General features: G+C 44.5%; 1 protein-coding gene across 9 annotated transcripts in view; it reads left to right on the forward strand.

Moving 5' to 3' along the window:
- The first annotated feature begins 1,609 nt into the window (after positions 1-1,609).
- aplp2 (amyloid beta (A4) precursor-like protein 2) overlaps positions 1,610-20,483 on the forward strand; it is a 63,665-nt gene continuing 44,791 nt past the window's right edge. For 5 of the 9 annotated variants that reach the window (XM_076994177.1, XM_076994183.1, XM_076994184.1 and 2 more), the window contains exon 1: positions 1,611-1,908. In XM_076994177.1, coding sequence (XP_076850292.1) covers positions 1,837-1,908 — 72 coding nt within the window. In that variant the 5' untranslated portion in view covers positions 1,611-1,836. Of the gene's footprint in view, positions 1,909-20,483 lie in introns of all 9 variants that reach the window. The other 4 variants (XM_076994182.1, XM_076994179.1, XM_076994185.1 and 1 more) reach the window with 2 other exon arrangements.

A 20,483-nucleotide genomic window follows, 5' to 3' on the forward strand; every position in this document is an offset into this window, starting at 1 on the left:
TTGTGTATGATATGATTTAAAAAATGGAGAAATGTATCCTATTGACCGAGTTTACTATTCTGCATCTTTATATTCATTTGTGACAGTCTAACATTCTTAGCTCTGATTACAAATAAGCTAACAGCCACTCTTCTATGTGGGTTGGTGGAGGCTCCTCTGTTAGTACTGAATATTATTCTTATACTGTCCTTTATTCTCTAAATACATACACTGGGAATTTGTTACTTTATTGATCACTTTCACATTTATTGCTACCAAAAGAAAAGTCTAGAACAAACCCAGCAACCAACCAACAATAATAAAGGTATAAACTGCAGTTAACACGTAAGACATTAAGTATGGGTGGTGTAGGTTACTTATGCTCTTCAGTGTAATTGTTGGGATGTTGATTGACTCAGTAATTGTATCATTAACTGTTGATTGACTCAGTAATCAGTCATTGTTATACACAGGATAAGATGTCAAATAGTCATACAACATTTCATACAACATCAAATGCTCTTCATGGGGTCATCAGGTAGGTGCCTCCCTTCTTCTGTGTTTTCTATATTAAGCTCACAACACTTCCAGGAGGCTCAACATCCAGTTCTGGTGTCACAGCCCCACTGCCCTCCAAGCTCCCTCTTACACCAAGCACACTCTTACACCCAGCTCACTTTTACACCAAGCTCACTCTTAAACTCACACTGATGTCCCTGGTGAATAACACCATTCCCAGCATCACGGACACCATCGAAGCATGCTCTGTGCTAACAGTTCCATATGGGCTTTACACACACTGTCAACACTGCACTCACACAGACAGTCATTTCCTGACCTGCTAAACCCATGTTGGCCTGGTGACTAAGACCCAGCACCTCTGGCTTTATTAATGCATGCTCAGTGCCACTGCTTTCATCTGGATATACCACATTACACAATGACATGACACAACAAGCCACTCACCTACCTTGTTCTCCACAGGCCTAAAATATGGAACACCTCAGCCATTACACCTTTATAATATATTTCCCCAGCTAGTCTGTACTCTCCGCATCCACAGCCACAGGCTAATCTTTTGGTAACTCCTTCACAGCTACCGTACACTCTTTAGAACAAGGAAAGTTTCAGGCTTTACCAGACCTCTACCATATTCTACCACATTCACCAGAATGATTGCCTCAGGGCAGGTGACGGAAGCAACTGGAAGAAGTGCCAGAGGGAAATCTATGGAAGAGATGATCATGTTCACTGTTAATCCTGTTGACTGGTTCTTGGAAACATATCATATATACCACAATTACAATGTTTTGAATGATAAATATAAACCAACATTAATTTAGGAGGGCAACTAAGCTCTGAAAGAGCATATGCTCTAAACAACAATACCGACAACAAATAATAATTATATTAAAAAGCTAATAATAAGTGTTAAGTACAACGTATATAGAAGAAGAAATAAAGACCATAGGTTATGCCTATGAACATCACACTACGGTGTTTATTTCGAGTACTTCACCGAATACCGAGCGCAATTATCATAGATGACTTCATTTCCGGTAGAGCCTGGTCGCGCCGCCAGGAGGCGCACGTGGTCCTTTGAGCGCAGCCGTCAAGCGCTGGTTTGAGGACGGGCAGACATCGCGCGACATTCCACGATCAGCTAGACAGGACACGCGCAGTCCCGTGTTGTTCTCGTGAAAAACAAGGAGCGCTAGACTCGTTGCTCTCCGAGAGCGACGATTTATCAGAGGAGTTCAATAGCCTAGACCTTTTATCGCCGTATCGTAGTTGTATTGTAGTGTAACCCAGTCCAGAATCATTCCGACAAAGTAGAAGCGGATATCTCCCTGGAAGATGGGTTCAGTCCCGGCTGTGTCGGTCCTGATTTTGGGCATCGTTGTGCCCAGCCTGGCCGGATACATCGAGGTAGGCTGCCACAGATTAATTTTAACAAGCGCGGACGGTAGGAGCATGTTAATTATTGGTTTGTTTGCTTTAGGGCCTGTCGCGTATTACACGTTTTTGGTTTTAACCTTCCATTTTATCGCAAGATTCTCTTCAATTTACTGTGTATAAAACGATTTAATGTCTGTATTGCGTAGCTCGTGATAATCCTAATAAAATAAAGCTTGACGCGCCACACAGCCAGACACAGGACAAACGTTTGCCAGATTATTTCGCGATCTAACTCTTTGTATATTATTCTTGTAATCTCTGCCCAGTTTGATTATTAGATTGGCGTAAATCATTTATTTGTTTTTTTTGTCTAGGATGGCCACCCAATAAAACAAAAAACATTGTTTATTTTCACACCGGAACATTTGGTAAAAAGCGACCATCTGATGTAAATTTACAGCTTTTCTTCTACTGTAGTGAAGGCTGGAGATGTTTGGGAATGAAATGGCTGTACGTTTAGGCTTGCGGCTACGGGCGACGCTACTTGGAGAATACGCTGCAACATTAATATTTCAAATAACGAAATATTTCTGAGATTGATTTTGAGATCTGCGAACCTGAATCCTTTATCTCCGTGCCAGAGTTGAGGTCATCCTAACGAGGGGATCCTGCTCGTCCCCGCTACATGAGAGATCCAGATCCTAGCGAAACCTCTCACCACGACCCGCCGGGTCACCTCGAACCTCTAACTGCCATCACTCCTACTGATTTAACAGTTTTATTGCACACGAACCAGAGACAAGTCTCCTGTCCCTAGAGGCTTTGCACGCCTGAAAATGTACCCAACACAACTGGTAAAAGTGTTGGAGGCTATCGTGAAAGAAAACTACGACATTCAAATTGTCAGTGTGCTTTACTTGCTTGCCATGGGACTGCGCTTAGGCCATCAGTACTGTAAACCCAATGGTTTATTTCAGAATTAGCGCAGGCCTCAGTGTACGGGCGGAGTTCGGCGGTGCAGACCAAAACTTGACCATTACTTGACATGATGGCAGTACTCGCAACGTTTTCTCTGCCTCATGCTGGAGAGAGTTTGTTGGAGCGCCGTACTAACTCCGCTGCTCTAATAACCGCCGGAGTGAAGGTTTCTTGCGGCATGGCTATTTACAGGGTGGGCGGCTGGCAAAATTCCTGTGTGAAAATACCTGCGAGCTTGTATTCCTAGCACATGGCCAAAGCTACAGTGGGCATATACGCAACGAGATAAATCCACGAAGTAATCCCGATGCGCAATGCCGTTGATTATATGTGCAGAAACGTGAAGTTTGCTCCTGATTTATGAGCTGCCGCCTGCAGTGTGATTGCAATATCACATTGGCGCAATATCGCAGCTACTTCCTGGGTAGGGTTGGTGCTCTGCCCCTCTCTAACGTATTTTGGATGCTTGACTGTGCGATATCTTATTTGGTTTATGACAAACAGTGTTTGCTTAACATCCTGTCCGGGCTACCACGGCCGGAGGAATTGTGTCGCGTCGCTGTTGGTTCTGTGAGGTGCGTGTGATTTTTGGTGTGGGGCTGCTTGTTCCGTAGGTCAGGCGTGTGCACGCGTGTGTGCACGGACGTAATTTTGGGGGGGGGGGGGGGACGGGGGGGGACGGGGGGGACATGTCCCCCCCCCACTTTTTCAAAAGCCGGCTTTGGTCCCCCCCAGTTTTTACGGTTAAAACCAAATATTTAAATAGCGGCGAATCCATGTCCCCCCCACTTTTGAAATCAAAATTACGTCCATGAGTGTGTGCGTGCTTGGCCTCTGCTTTTGTGGGTGAATTTAGTCAATTAATGCGTCCACATAATACACTTGGTGTGTATTTGAATATAAAAAAAACTACATTGAGGAGGGAAGCACAAAGATTCCAGTAGCAGTACACACACAGGTTGGTCTTAAGTCTTTAAAATGGCTTGCTCAGAGCTCCATGTTGGATTGCAGAACACTGCTGTTTACTGTGTGTTCTGTTGATTATGACTGTGTGGATGGGCTGTAATTCTTCTGTTATATCTGTGGGTGTTGTCTGCACAACACTCCTTCAACTATGATTTCACCATTGCATTTTCCCCGCTTTTCTCTGATTCAATCGCTTGCCTGTCACAGTGCCTTGTAGAAATGACTACCTAGTTAATGTTTAATCCTGCTTTAGCACTGATAGTACGTTTGACAGTGATGGTATGAAGAATTCTGCTGTAGGTCACGCAAATGGAAGCTGTAGAAGGATGGTGGTGTTCTTTCTGGGTTTTGTACATGATTTTCTTGCGACACATGGTACAGGACTCCTTAAAAAGTTGTCATAAAACTTGTAGTGTCCCAGACAATCAGGGCTGAGAGCTGCAGTGTGTGTGTGTGTGTGTGTGTGTGTGTGTGTGTGTGTGTGTGTGTGTGTGTGTGTGTGTGTGTGTGTGTGTGTGTGTGTGGTTCAGCCAGTGGCACAGCAGCACTCCTCCCCCGTGGTTCTCCAGACAGTGCAGGAAGACGGGGGTCAGAAGGTAGAGAGAGACAGGTATGGGGGAGAGGGAGAGATGGGGAGAACACACACACAGACAGACACAGAGAGAGATGAGACAGGGACACTGTGGCTCAGAGTGTATGTAGCACTCCTGATATGACAGTGCCACGGGCCGTATCCAGCTTTACTCTCTGCAACGAGGACCCCGAGCTATAGGCTGACACACACACTTCTGCCACACACTCTCTCTCTCTCTCTCTCTCTCTCTCTCTCTCTCTCTCTCTCTCTCTCTCTCTCTGCCATTTTCAAATACAGTAGTTGAATGTCTGTGCATGTTTGCAAATGGCTGATGTCTGCAGTCTCTGATGGCCCACGGTGCATGTGAATAGCGTCACCCCAGGCGGAATGTGTCCGAGGGCTTTCAGAGGCTCCGCCCCACTCCAGCAGAGCCGGCTGGCCCCTAGCGAGGACCCATTGTGTGCCACTGAGTGGGTGGGAAGAACCTGGCCATTATGAGCCCTTGGCAGGCACGCGGCCTCTTGCATGCTCAGTTTGTTTATTATGTTGAGAGACAGACAAAGGGGTAGAGAGACAGACGGCTGTTGAGAGATGTGCAGGCAGGAGTCATGGAGGCATGAGCCAGTGCTGAATGAGTTTGACAGTGATGAACAACAGTGACTGTTGGTTGCTTACCGTTTAGTCTGTCAGAAAGCTGTGGCCGGTTTCTCTTTGAGTATTATCTGCTTGAAAACAGTATGTGGTGGTCTTTGCAGAGGAGAGTTCTGCTGTGGTCAGTCCAGTCCAACACACCTTCAGCTGTTTGGTCAGCTGTTCTCCTCATTGTGAGTGTTGTGTTAGCCGAGAAGAAAGTGTCAACTTGTTTAGTTTGCTCTAGCCTAACTGCACATGCATATAGTTCTTGCATACACTTTTACATATATATACACACACATTTTATATTATACTTACATGCAAACACACACACTATCATAATTGCAGGACATACACACACATTTTATTATAATTACAGGCAAGCACACACATGCACAAACACGCCCGATGTCTGTGTGATTGTAGTCTGACTTATTTTTAAACACTTAGCCTGGCCTAATGATGGAAATGCTTTTCACACGTCTGAAAACCTAATCCCAAATGTTTCAGTGACGTCTCTGCGACGTTGTCAGATCTTGTCTTCTCTTCCTTACTTGTCTGCAGGTTCAGGACCTTTTATGCTTCACAACACACACACACACTCGCACTCTGCGCTCTGGCTCATCCTCACCTTCTAGCAGGGGAGATAATGTGATATTGGAGAGTGCTAAATATAAAGGACTTGTCAGGCAAACCCCTGCTTGTGCGATCTTTATCTGTGTCTGTGTGTGTGTGTCTGTGTGTGCGTGCGCTAATTATTTTCTGTGCACACAGCCAACTTCGCTCTAAGTCACTCCACAGGCACCCCTGCAGCATTAGGGAAGAAGTGAGCCAGCGTCTGATTACTGTCTTTCTCTCATGGCTACAGAAGAAGTCTAATGCTTTCTCTCCAAAGTGTATTTATTTATTAAAGAGGGCCTAGAGATTTAGGCTATCAAATTCAATTTATTAGCAAAATGATGTTTTAGAAATATGCATAAGCTTTGGCTGTTTTAGCCAAAACAATAATGTAGATATGCATAAGATGTTGTTGAGTGTGTGGTGTCTTAAGCATTCATGTGGTTGATTTGTGGAGTGTGTAGGGATGTGTGGTAAGCATTCATGTGGTTGTCTTGTGGAATGTGTAAGGGATGTGTGGTAAGCATTCATGTGGTTGTTTTCTGGAGTGTGTAGGAAGCATTCATGTAGTGTTCTCTGGAGTGTTGGTTGTTCTAAGCATGTGTAGGTATTAAGAGGAGTGTGTGAATCTGTGAGGATTTTTATAGATCGGTTTGCATTAATTGGAAAATCATCATATCGTACATTGAAATAATCTATCTATAGCTTATGTTACATTACACCTGTTGCTGTCAATATAAAATGACATTGAAGCACTGTATACTCCTGGAACACTGCCATTGTTAACTTCCCTGTCTGAAAGGGATTCACTGCATGTGAGGCTCATCAGACATATCATTCTACTCCTACCTGATTGGCTAGATGCGAAGCAGGCAGTCATGCTCATTTACATAAAGCTGAAATCTGCTGAACTTTGTTGTCGTGTCGAGGCTGTGTTTACCGTGATGCGACTCCATATGCGTCATGCAGTGGCGTTGGCGCTTTCTGTGAAGACGAATGTGGTGTGTCGCAGCAAAGCAACCAGCGTGGTCTTTCAGCCACGATGAAGAAGGCCTCAGAGTCTTCGTGCAGGTTTAGGTCTCGTGCTCAGGGAGCAGAGGCAGTACTACAAACAAACTCCACTTCCTTTACAGCTCGTTTACAAACAGGTGGTTGCTGTTTCCTGCTGGGTGTGTCAATCCTGCCATTATCTGTCTTCCAGCACACTGATGCTCAGACCATACCTTTTGCATGCGTGTGTGTTTGAGCAAAAAAAAAAAAAAAAACTTAATGGTGATTAATATTGAGCACTAATAAATTAGGTCTTTTATAAGGTCATTGGGCCTTGAGAGTGAACCCCAGCAAAGTCTTTGTGTAATGTCATTGCCGTAGTCGTATGATTGAGCATGTGGAATGTTTTGTGTAAATCTTCTAAACTGTTTTATCTGGCGATGCCTGAAATAGCCCTGTTCTTTGTGTGTGTGTGTGTGTGTGTGTGTGTGTGTGTGCGTGCGCATCATTATCTGCTCATGGATGCTCAGTGACTCATCCTTCCTCCATGTGTTTGCATATGAATAAAATATCTCTTATAACCACGAGCATCTTGTTTTAGGTGTGGATATATATTAGGGGTGACCTGCAATAGTCGCTGATTCGACTATAGTCGACTATACCCCCTAGTCGACTATGAATGTCATAGTTGAATGTACCATTCTAACTGCATGGGGGTGCCCACGGACGCTGCCAAGCATTAGTTGTTAAATGTCTTTGTTTTCGTTATATATAGCCTTTTGTCAAATAAATTCATCCTAATTTCTGTTAATAAATATTTTTTAATGATATTTGCACATTAACAATAGGCATCTTCCTTACTACACATTAATAAATCACACCCTGCAGTTGCACAATCCAAATGAGCGGAGCTGAACACGCTACAGATTATAACGGCTACTAAAAAAAACTTCAAAAGTATTTTGAAAAAGATAAAGATGAATCAAACAAAGTAAAGTGCAAGTTATGTCATCAACGTCTTTTATTTCGCACGACAACAACCAACATTGCATACCATTTAAAACGCGTACGGCGAAAAAAACAGTTCAGCGTTTGCTTTTTAAACCCCGTTACTTGAACCTTTCCTTATAATTTGTTTGCTGTTGTGTGGCAATTTTTTTATATTTTCAAGCAGGCATATTTTATTTAAAATATTTTTGACATTTTGCACAGTGCCAGTTCGATATGCGCACTGGCGGTTAATGTTCTCTAACGTTTCATTAAAAAATAAATAAGTAATAAATAAAAGCTGAATAAAGCCAACCTACCATGTTTATTCATTTATCTGAGTGTTTTAGGTTTTTACTTTGAAGTGGAAAAACGTCCTGAATGAGAACGAGATCCCGTTTAAGGTGCTCTTAAAAAAAAAACCCTGATTCGACTATTAGTCGACTAAAGGGAAAATCTGACGAATCAGATTCGACTATGAAAATCCTTAGTTGAATACACCTCTAATATATATATATGTGTGTGTGTGTGTGTGTGTGTGTGTGTGTGTGTGTGTGTGTGTGTGTGTGTGTGTGTGTGTGTGTGTGTGTGTGTGTGTGTGTTCGTGAGTGTGTTCGTGAGTGGGAGGGGGAGATTTTGCACATGGTGCATGTGGGCCTCTGCAGTGTAATTGTGTATTGCACTCTGCTTTTGTTTGAATCCGATGTACAGTAGGTCCTCATAACGGTCACCTCTCCTTCTCTCCGGGTTCAGTTCAGCAGATCCAGGGAGGCTGTGGACTGTCACACTGCTTCCCCCTTTGTGGTGGGGTTTTCCTTTCTTGATTTAGACTCTGTGGTATTAAGGGTGAAGGCTCTGCCATGTGAATCTGTGTGTGAGGTTTCTGACACCACTGATTGGTCTGCAGTGACTGGTATAAGGCTGTGTTTTCATTGGCTGGGCTGCCCTTGGGTGGTTGCTTTGGCAAAGCTATAATGTGGCAGGACTGGCATTCTGTGATTCTCCTGCTCCGTTACAGAGTGGTGGTGTGAAGCTGCCTGGCACAGAGCACTACTCGCAGTGCACAACCACAGCAGACAGGGTCCCCTGGCCAGCTGAAACACGCATACACACACATGCAGAGTGTAAACGTCATTGTGAGACAGAAAGACACACACACCTACACTTCCTTGCAAATGGTGAATAAGGAAAATGAGGAACAGTTGTAATTCCCCTCTTGCTTTGAGTGGTTGAGTCATGTGGTTGAGCAGAAAAGGAGAAAGGAAATAAAACATTGGGGAGGGGAGGGGGTAGGAGGAGGGAGAGCAGAGGAGATGAGAGAGAGAAGGGGGGCGGGGGAGATGAGGGTGAAGAGAAGAGGCTGAGTGGCATTATTTTGTAACACTACACACTCTGCACTCAGCTGAGGTAGCACTCACAGAGGACACAGAGACGAGCAGATGGGCAGAAAGACAGTTGACCTTGACAGTGATGGCCTGCAAGGGCAAAGGAAGGTTTATAAAGAGCCTGTCAGTCAGCCGCAGCCATACGAAGGCCAGCCTGACAGCCATGTGAAGCACAGCTCTCGACTTTGTGTCACTGCCAGTGTGTCTTCCTGAACTCATCTTCACCATTGTGTGTACATGTGTGCTGAGTTCACCATGACCATTGTGTGTGTGCATGCGCACACATGTGTGTAAACGTGTTCCGAGTTCACCTTCTCGATGTGTGCTGTCTCTGCACTCCCAGATCATGTGTGATGTGACTACAACCCAGAGAAGGTTTATGTTCCCTCACTTGAAAAAGGAAATCCATGGAGAAATGTGTCATTATAGCTACAGAGTGTGTAGGCATTTAAACAAATATGAGAGAAAAAGAAAAACAACAAGGTTTATAGGCTTATAAAATACACACACGCATACATGTATAAAAAAAAATCTGTTTCATAAACACGTGTATATGCATATACACTCAGCTTGTGGGTGGACAGTCTATATCCAACCTGTTGTCACACAGTTTGTACGGTCTTCCTGCTTTTCTGCTGATGGTATTTTTGGCTGGGATGCTGCTCTCCACCCAGCACTGACACAGAGCCCAACACGGCCCATAAACCCACACTGTCATACTGTCACACCGTCACTGTCATACTGTCTTATGTAAGATGAACTGGATAAGAGGCACTAAAATACACTAAATGCACCTGTTAATGACCATTGCAAAGTGTGGAGGACTACTGGTGTGAACTACACTTGCAGCACTGGCTTATCTTGCACCTACTAACTACAGCCTGTCACTGTACACCTGTGAACTACCGCTGGAACACAGGGGCACCTAGTAACTGCAGCCTGTCACTGTACACCTGTGAACTACCGCTGGAACACAGGGGCACCTAGTAACTGCAGCCTGTCACTGTACACCTGTGAACTACCGCTGGAGCACAGGGGCACCTAGTAACTGCAGCCTGTCACTGTACACCTGTGAACTACCGCTGGAACACAGGGGCACCTAGTAACTGCAGCCTGTCACTGTACACCTGTGAACTACCGCTGGAACACAGGGGCACCTAGTAACTGCAGCCTGTCACTGTACACCTGTGAACTACCGCTGGAGCACAGGGGCACCTAGTAACTGCAGCCTGTCACTGTACACCTGTGAACTACCGCTGGAACACAGGGGCACCTAGTAACTGCAGCCTGTCACTGTACACCTGTGAACTACCGCTGGAGCACAGGGGCACCTAGTAACTGCAGCCTGTCACTGTACACCTGTGAACTACCGCTGGAACACAGGGGCACCTAGTAACTGCAGCCTGTCACTGTACACCTGTGAACTACCGCTGGAGCACAGGGGCACCTAGTAACTGCAGCCTGTCACTGTACACCTGTGAACTACCGCTGGAACACAGGGGCACCTAGTAACTGCAGCCTGTCACTGTACACCTGTGAACTACCGCTGGAACACAGGGGCACCTAGTAACTGCAGCCTGTCACTGTACACCTGTGAACTACCGCTGGAACACAGGGGCACCTAGTAACTGCAGCCTGTCACTGTACACCTGTGAACTACCGCTGGAGCACAGGGGCACCTAGTAACTGCAGCCTGTCACTGTACACCAGTGAACTACCGCTGGAACACAGGGGCACCTAGTAACTGCAGCCTGTCACTGTACACCTGTGAACTACCGCTGGAGCACAGGGGCACCTAGTAACTGCAGCCTGTCACTGTACACCTGTGAACTACCGCTGGAACACAGGGGCACCTAGTAACTGCAGCCTGTCACTGTACACCTGTGAACTACCGCTGGAACACAGGGGCACCTAGTAACTGCAGCCTGTCACTGTACACCTGTGAACTACCGCTGGAGCACAGGGGCACCTAGTAACTGCAGCCTGTCACTGTACACCTGTGAACTACCGCTGGAACACAGGGGCACCTAGTAACTGCAGCCTGTCACTGTACACCTGTGAACTACCGCTGGAGCACAGGGGCACCTAGTAACTGCAGCCTGTCACTGTACACCTGTGAACTACCGCTGGAGCACAGGGGCACCTAGTAACTGCAGCCTGTCACTGTACACCTGTGAACTACCGCTGGAGCACAGGGGCACCTAGTAACTGCAGCCTGTCACTGTACACATGTGAACTACCGCTGGAACACAGGGGCACCTAGTAACTGCAGCCTGTCACTGTACACCTGTGAACTACCGCTGGAACACAGGGGCACCTAGTAACTGCAGCCTGTCACTGTACACCTGTGAACTACCGCTGGAGCACAGGGGCACCTAGTAACTGCAGCCTGTCACTGTACACCTGTGAACTACCGCTGGAACACAGGGGCACCTAGTAACTGCAGCCTGTCACTGTACACCTGTGAACTACCGCTGGAGCACAGGGGCACCTAGTAACTGCAGCCTGTCACTGTACACCTGTGAACTACCGCTGGAGCACAGGGGCACCTAGTAACTGCAGCCTGTCACTGTACACCTGTGAACTACCGCTGGAGCACAGGGGCACCTAGTAACTGCAGCCTGTCACTGTACACCTGTGAACTACCGCTGGAGCACAGGGGCACCTAGTAACTGCAGCCTGTCACTGTACACCTGTGAACTACCGCTGGAGCACAGGGGCACCTAGTAACTGCAGCCTGTCACTGTACACCTGTGAACTACCGCTGGAACACAGGGGCACCTAGTAACTGCAGCCTGTCACTGTACACCTGTGAACTACCGCTGGAGCACAGGGGCACCTAGTAACTGCAGCCTGTCACTGTACACCTGTGAACTACCGCTGGAACACAGGGGCACCTAGTAACTGCAGCCTGTCACTGTACACCTGTGAACTACCGCTGGAGCACAGGGGCACCTAGTAACTGCAGCCTGTCACTGTACACCTGTGAACTACCGCTGGAGCACAGGGGCACCTAGTAACTGCAGCCTGTCACTGTACACCTGTGAACTACCGCTGGAACACAGGGGCACCTAGTAACTGCAGCCTGTCACTGTACACCTGTGAACTACCGCTGGAGCACAGGGGCACCTAGTAACTGCAGCCTGTCACTGTACACCTGTGAACTACCGCTGGAACACAGGGGCACCTAGTAACTGCAGCCTGTCACTGTACACCTGTGAACTACCGCTGGAGCACAGGGGCACCTAGTAACTGCAGCCTGTCACTGTATACCTGTGAACTACCGCTGGAGCACAGGGGCACCTAGTAACTGCAGCCTGTCACTGTACACCTGTGAACTACCGCTGGAGCACAGGGGCACCTAGTAACTGCAGCCTGTCACTGTACACCTGTGAACTACCGCTGGAGCACAGGGGCACCTAGTAACTGCAGCCTGTCACTGTACACCTGTGAACTACCGCTGGAACACAGGGGCACCTAGTAACTGCAGCCTGTCACTGTACACCTGTGAACTACCGCTGGAGCACAGGGGCACCTAGTAACTGCAGCCTGTCACTGTACACCTGTGAACTACCGCTGGAGCACAGGGGCACCTAGTAACTGCAGCCTGTCACTGTACACCTGTGAACTACCGCTGGAACACAGGGGCACCTAGTAACTGCAGCCTGTCACTGTACACCTGTGAACTACCGCTGGAGCACAGGGGCACCTAGTAACTGCAGCCTGTCACTGTACACCTGTGAACTACAGCTGGAGCACAGGAGCACCTTGAAACGTGTCCAGTGAATGGAGCTACAGAATATCCTGATCTCTGCTGTTGGTTGTATGTGTAGCCCAGGGGTCGGGAACCTTTTTGAACGAGAGAGCCATGAACGCCACATATTTAAAAATGTAATTCCATGAAAGCCATACAATATAAGGGTTGCCAACTTTTCAAGATCACTTGGAGTGAGATTTGAACCTGGGGGGGTTGGCGAGTGTTAATTATTGTTGACGGGGGGGGGGGGGGTGGCGAACGTAAGTTGTTGGGGGGGGGGGGGGGGGTAAAATGGACACGAATTAAGTATTATATCGCGTATCGCGATTGATCGATCGCCAGTGGTTGGCGCCAGAGCGAACTAGTAACTCATTGAATCATAGATGTGGATCAGAGGTAAATAAACTAGATATTTTTTTTCGGCGTGAGAAACCAGATGTGTGACGTGTGAGCGTGTGAAGACAGTCAAATGCGTGTGTCGCACGCTCAATGCAACCCTGCAATATGTTTAAAAAAATAAAGGTAAAGACCAACCCTTTTAAAGTATAATGGGTCTCGGAATTTTTTTTAATAACGTTGTTAACAACGACTAATGCGACTAATGGTTTTGCTGATGGCTTTGTAGTCTGGTTGATGCGTGGTGAGGTTAAGCTTCATGCAGGCGTTGAGACTTCCATCCGTTAAACATGATCGTAGGTTGGTCTTAATGTTTTTTAGATGTGAAAACGACTGCTCACATGCATACGTAGAGCAAAACATTGTCAGTACAGCAACACTCACACGCTGCAGTGTGTGTATGATGGGAAGCGCGTTCCAGGTTTGGACAATCAGCTGATCCAGAAAAATCTCTGACTGAGACACCGGGGATGTAACTCAGGTCAGCGCTGTCCACTGCACACTCGTGTGGATGGGTGTTAAACTTAAAAAGACGAGTACGCACACGAAATTCTCCAAAGCGTGCTTTAAATGACTGCAGAAGTGATTGGCTTTAGCCACCCGCAAACGTGAGCGGCAAGAAATTAATGGATTGAAATACGTTTATATTTTAGCATTATTATTTTTAGTAAAAAATTGTCTCAGAGCCATATGCAGCCATTGAAAGAGCCACATCTGGCTCGCGAGCCATAGGTTCCCGACCCCTGGTGTAGCCTATGGGTCTTTTTCTCACTGACTGTCTCCATCTTCTTATGCCTCTACCCACCACTCTGACCTTGGAACTGGGGGCAGTGTCTCAGACACTGTGTGTTATTGGAGCCAAACGACTGACCAACTGAACCAGGGTATCTGCACATTTTTAAATCTCAAATTCAATTACTTTTAAGACCTTTTTAATACCTCTCACAAGAAAAAATAATACTATTACTGGGGATGCAGGTGTGTTCCACATCGTTGACCCGGGGGGGGGGGGGGGGTGGCGAACGAGAATTCTTGACGGGTGGGGGGGTTGGCGAACGAAAATTGTTGACGTTGTTGAGGCCGTATACTCCAAAGCTAGGAATCTAGCACTAGGACCCTGGAGCGGTTATTTTCTGCATTAGCGCTAGATTCGAGGAGGGTACGGCTCGAGAAAAGAGACCACCTCCCCGTGGCTGCTTGTGCATGGCTGCCTGGCCATGGCATAAACGCGTTCCTGATATCGCGCATGCTCGTTTGTGTGCAAAACAATGGCCGACGCCAGCGTTTAGTGCAAGTTGAAATACCTCGTTTTTTTACACAAACGAATCTTACATTCTAGTCTTGTATTGGCAGTGTATATGTTCATAAAGTTACTTTGTGGAAAGGAAAACTTTTAAGAATAGCCTGTTAAGTTATCTGCATTGTAAACTTCGCATGGGAACAATGTACATCCTAAATTCTGCAATGTGTGATACTGTGAAAGTAAATAGATAATAACAGTGGAAGGAGATGTATATTAATTTAATTAATTTAGTAATGCTGCTTGATCATTTATATATATATATAACTACCATCAGTCTGCTTGTCTCATCTAATTTTAATTTTATTAAAATAAAATAAAAATTTCGTCTATAATGGGTTAACCTATTATAGTTGTGTAATATTTTATTGTTTGGACAGAAGCCTGGCATTATGAGGACGAGCAAAGTGATGTAATGGACCCTTTTGTGTTTGGCTTTGAATCTGTGCAAGACATGCACCATTTTATGGCAGAGGTGCTTGACAACTTGTGAATACCAATCAACTGTAAATTGAACAGTGTTTAAAGAGGGTAAGCCATGGGGCTTTTGCAAAAATAAAGTTCTAAATGGAAATCTTTTGTTTGTGTTTTCATGTATTTCTACCTGAATTTTATCTGCAAAACATTAAGTTTAATGTGCATTGAAGTTTTCAAATCCTTTGCAAACATCCTTATAATGCCATATGGGATGTTTCGTAAATACAAAGAGTGAAGGTATAACTAGTATATGTAGTTATTTATGTAGAAACGGTAAATTTGCTTATATATATATATATATATATATATATAATACAATTTTAAGCTTCCCATTTATTACTTTTATTTTGAAATTCCTATCAAATTACGCGATACTATAACGGAACTTCACCAGCGCGGTGCAGCCAGGATGAGAGAGCCATGGTGAGAGAGTCTCCCAGTCTCGCGCCGTATACTATTGGAGGATTCGGCAAAGTTCACATCGCGCCAGAACAACTGAACAACACACACTTATAATAATTTAATGCCTCCCCTCATAAAATTCCAGACATTTTAAGACATTTTTAGGCCTTGAATATGGAAAACTAAATTTAAGACATTTTAAGACTTTTTAAGGTACCCTGTGAACTGGTTTCCACATAAGTGCTACAGTAACATCAACATGACTGGATTTACTGAAGAGGTACTGAAGTTACCTAGGAATTTCATTTGACAGTCAGTCACCATTCATTCAGCTCAACAGAATTAATGACAAGAGACACGTTTTAACAGGATGGTAGGCACGTTACTGTTATTGGTCTATGCTAGTCGAATTCAGTTTCACTTTGTTTCACTGCTTAAGTCCCCCTGATGAGCAAAGCGGACCATCATGCACTGAACTGCACCTCTCATGAAGCGTCAACAGCTTAACATCTGTAACACTTGGAAATCTCCAGAGAAAGCGTGGAAATTGAATGTTTTACTGCTTAGTAAAAACGCCCTACCCTAGCTAACCCCGGTTACCCTAGCTAACCTTGCTCTCTTGCACAATATACTGTATTACTGCTAAGACTGAAACGTAACTGGTTATGACAAAGTTGAGCATGAACATTCGCTGCATTTGTATTTACAAAAGGCATCTGTGACCCCCACAATCATTCAGATATTTATTATTACCAAGTTAGTTACAACAATATCAAAATGACCCATATGATACACCTACTAGTTCTAATGCTAATTTGGAAATGTGAAAATGTTAATTAGCATGGCTAGCATTAGCTACATTGCTAAGTAAACGATAACGATGCAGTAATATCGAGGTCCTTACTGTCTCGTTACTATTGTCTAGGCAGCGATCTTGGCAACGCAGTTATTTCAGTTCATACCAGACTAGGTTCCTATCTGTGTGAATGGGAGGAAAGACATACACGTTCAAAACTGTAGTCTTTCAATGTAAAAATGTCTAGTTATATATAGCCAGTATTAGCACAGCTATACAATTATGCCAAAGTGCATCGTCATATCCCTTCATCGAACTTATTAAATTTATATTTTAACAAGTACAAACGCATACTCGAAATAGCTCCTATATCTATCGTAACCTTGTATCAACTAACTTGAGATTTAGATCGGATAGTATACGTATCACTAGGGATGCACCGATTCCAATATTAATATCTGTATCGGTCCCGATATTGGAAAAAATTCCTGATCGGGTATGTGAACGATCCATAAAAACAGATCTATTCAGTCTAATTCTACGCTTGTAACGCTTTTCGGAGTTAGTTCAACCTTAAATATCCACTCTGTCCCGGATAGAAGTGAACTTGGACAGTTAACAGGCGAGTGAAACAGGAAGCACACAGAGGAGAGGTGAATCACTGACTCGTACTCGCACTGGTGGTATTCCACTTAGTCCGTTTATTTGCTGGTTGACCAAAATAAACCTGGGCTCCAGCACTACTTGACTGTTCATACATGAACTGGTGAGTTGTCCAAAGCTCATTGAATGCGTTACTTACAGAAATAAAATAAAGATAAAATAAAGAGCAGTGGTCTGAGTCGGTCTACGGCAGAAAGCTAAAAAAAACAACAATATTCCATACACGCACTCAACTCGCTCCCTTAAAGAGACAGTACACATATTTCTGGCCGTTACATGGTTTGTGCTGTGTGATGTCTGCGCTAGCAAACTAGCCACATGGGTATTGCTGTTTCTCTTATTTAATCTCCTTATTTATTTTAAATTATATTTATAAGTCTTGAACCATTTCAAAGGTTTCTTGCAGTTTATTTTTTTCATGTTTGACCAAAGTTGTGAACCTATTGTTTTTGTCAGTTTCAGGTTCTTTGGTATTATTTATTTTACATTCAATGTTATATTCATAATTACACTGACTGAACAAATGCAAGTTGTGTTGTTTTTACGTTTTTATGTGTGTTTAAGTGTGCTATACTGGTGCAGAGTATTCAATAAACTTGTAATTCAGTATGTCTGTGTAAAAAAAAAAAAAAAGAAGAATGTTTTAAGTCGATTCAGCACTTACTCTTTCAGATCGGTATCGGATTGGTATTGGCCGATACTAAGCCTCAGATATCGGAATCTGTATCGGAAGTGAAAAACGTGAATCGTTGCATCCCTACGTATCACCAAATGTCCCTGCTACGGTCCATTGCTTGTTACCTGGGTTAATATTAACTAGTTTTAGTAGTTTGATTTTAACAGCAGGGCTCGTCAGTGAACGGAAATGCTTCTTTAAGGCCAGCCGGCTTGACAGACCGTCAAAAACATAGTTAAGAACGCTTCAGGAACGCATGCAACGACGTAGCTAGCTCACAGTTGGTGAAAGTTGGAAATGCCTGAGTAAGAAGTTCTGTGTTTGTGTAAGTAATTATATTCTGTGAGGATAATGCAGCAGTGATGAACAGAGTATCCGAGAGCTGTTTTCTACAACACCACTAGGGCTGCCACAAACGTTTTAATTTTTATGATTAGTCGACTAATCGGATTGTATGTTAATTTAATATAAAACATACAACTTATCGCACTAGAATGCAGCTGCTATTATATAACCATCATTAGATTTCAGCTATATGCTAACTAAAAATAAAACAATTTATATCATAGTTCATTAAACCTTTAATGAAATATGCAGTTAGTTGCAACAATTATTAAAATAAGGAAGGCACTGGCTTAAACAACACAAAAATAAATATTAGATAAAATATATTATAAAGATAATTTTTTTGGGATTTTATTTTTTTCATTTGTCACTAAATTTTCATTTTAACTACATTTAATCAAATTAGGTAGGTACCTGAAACTAAGGAATTATTCACAAAAATAAAGTTTTGGTCTCACTGACACATGAATGCATGCTAAGACTAATTAAACAAATTGCCATCGTTAATGTTAACTTTTACAGCTATCATGATGAGTAAGTATTAACGCTCCGTTTATACAAATTTTAGCAGCTAACTAGCAATTTAGATTACCGAGATGACGGTCCGTCTTCATCATTGTCACAATCAGCCACAACGTGCTTCAGGTACACCACTATGACTCCTACACTACTATAATTCCTACACCACACACCACACACAGTTCTGCCTTGCAGATATTGCATTGCACGCGTTTCTCTTTCATTTTCTTAGTGATCCCACATTGAGTTCCGTAGCCGAGTACCCATGATACCAGAGCCTGTCTGTATAACGTCCTGAGATGTCATTTCCACTACTGCGCACTACTGCGCATGTGCGTCAGTGGAAACTGCCGCAGCAGTTTGGAAAGTAAAGAACAAATAAAAAGAACGACACATCAACTATTAAATTAGTTGTCGACTATTTTAATAGTCGACATAATCTTGACTAGTCGACTAATCATGGCAGCCCTAAACACCATTACCTCTCCTGGTGTCACTCATTTCTCACATTGCATCACACAGTTAGTCATTGTCAGCATTTCACATTTGTTTCTGCTTCGTCATACACACATCCACTTGTGCACACACACACTCATGATTCATTGACACTCCCTGTCTCCATGCATGGTGGATTGAAATTACTTGAATCAAGTGTAGAGGTGGCCAGCCCCTTAAGCAATCATTATGTGTGTGTGTGTGTGTGTGTGTGTGTGTGTGTGTGTGTGTGTGTGTGTGTGTGTGTGTGTGTGTGTGTGTGTGATTTTCTATGCTGTCTAATGCCTGTTGAGTTGAGTGGGTCAGCCTGAGTGATCTGCCTAGCCTTGTCTTTAGAGTCAGAGAAGAAGAGCTTTAAGGAGAGACGACCTAATACAACTCACTGTTTATACTGTGTGTGTGTGTAAGGAGGGCAAGAGAGTGTGTAATCTCTCTGCAGGTTTTTGTCTGCTTTCCTTGATCTGTTTTAGTCTTATTTTCCTTTTCTAGCCTTTGCGTCACTTCTCTCTCCACCTGTCTGCCTCTCACTCTTTCCCTCTCTCTCTTCCTGTCTCTTTTCATCCACCTTTTTAAATCTTTGCTTGTTGCAGGTGTCGCATTTGTGTGTGTGCGCGCGCGTGTATGTGTAAAGGCACTGCCAACAACAGTGTATTCCCACATTCTCCTTTTCTTCTTGACTTTCTCCCCAGCTCTTACATACACACACACACACACACACACACACACACACACACAGAGCACTGCCTCTGCTCCTTTGTTCTTCTGTGCACTCTAGCAAGGGAATCGATGTGATGCTCTGTCCTTGAGTGGTCTTCTCCATGGTGTTTTTCTCTGCGCTGTTCTGAATGTCACCCCTGCCGCCCGCGCCAGGGCCTGAGTGAACCTCGTCCCCAGTCCCTTCTGCACCACTGCAGAGATTAAGCTTTGTGCATGAAGAACCGCCCTGAGTGGAAGCCCTGATATCCGAATGCTAATGCGCACAGCAGCTAATGGGCTCTAGCTAGGAGTCACTTATGCCAAGTGTTCAGTGATTAGCTTCGGACGAAATAGTCCTGTAAGGGAAGGATTTAGTTCCGACCACTGCGATAGCTCTTTGTCCTGATGCGCATCCTGCAGGGTTCTGTTCGTGTGAGGGGAGTGCCGACCTGTTTCACTGCATTCCTCTGGATCACCTGTCTGTCTTATTTGAACCCCATCAGAAAACCTCCCTGTCTTTGCAGTGGTTGTAGATTGCTGACGGTTCTCATTGAGTGTTGATTGAGAGCCTTTGATTTCTGAGGACTGCGTGTGTATAACGGTATGAGAATAATTGTGCGCGCACATGTAATGATGTTTTTATTGCTGCCATGCTGTCAGCACTCTAGCTGGGAGCATGTGTGGTGTAGCATACTGAAGGCAAATGATGGTGTAGAGCGTGTGTATGCATGCGTGCCAAACAAATGTGAATAGTGAATGTGACGGAATAAGGAGGGAGAGGTGAGTATGTGACTGTGAAAGGTTTGATATTGGACAGAATGAGTTGGAGAGAAAGAGGAACTGTTGTGTAGGGGAGAGGTGGTGAGAGAAGTCAGGGAAAGTTTTGTGAGACCGCCAGATACAGAGAAACGGATGGCATCAAGGTCAATTGTAGATTGTGTCTCAAACGTGT

The sequence above is a fragment of the Brachyhypopomus gauderio genome, chromosome 2, assembly GCF_052324685.1.
Source record: "Brachyhypopomus gauderio isolate BG-103 chromosome 2, BGAUD_0.2, whole genome shotgun sequence".
NCBI lineage: Eukaryota > Metazoa > Chordata > Actinopteri > Gymnotiformes > Hypopomidae > Brachyhypopomus > Brachyhypopomus gauderio.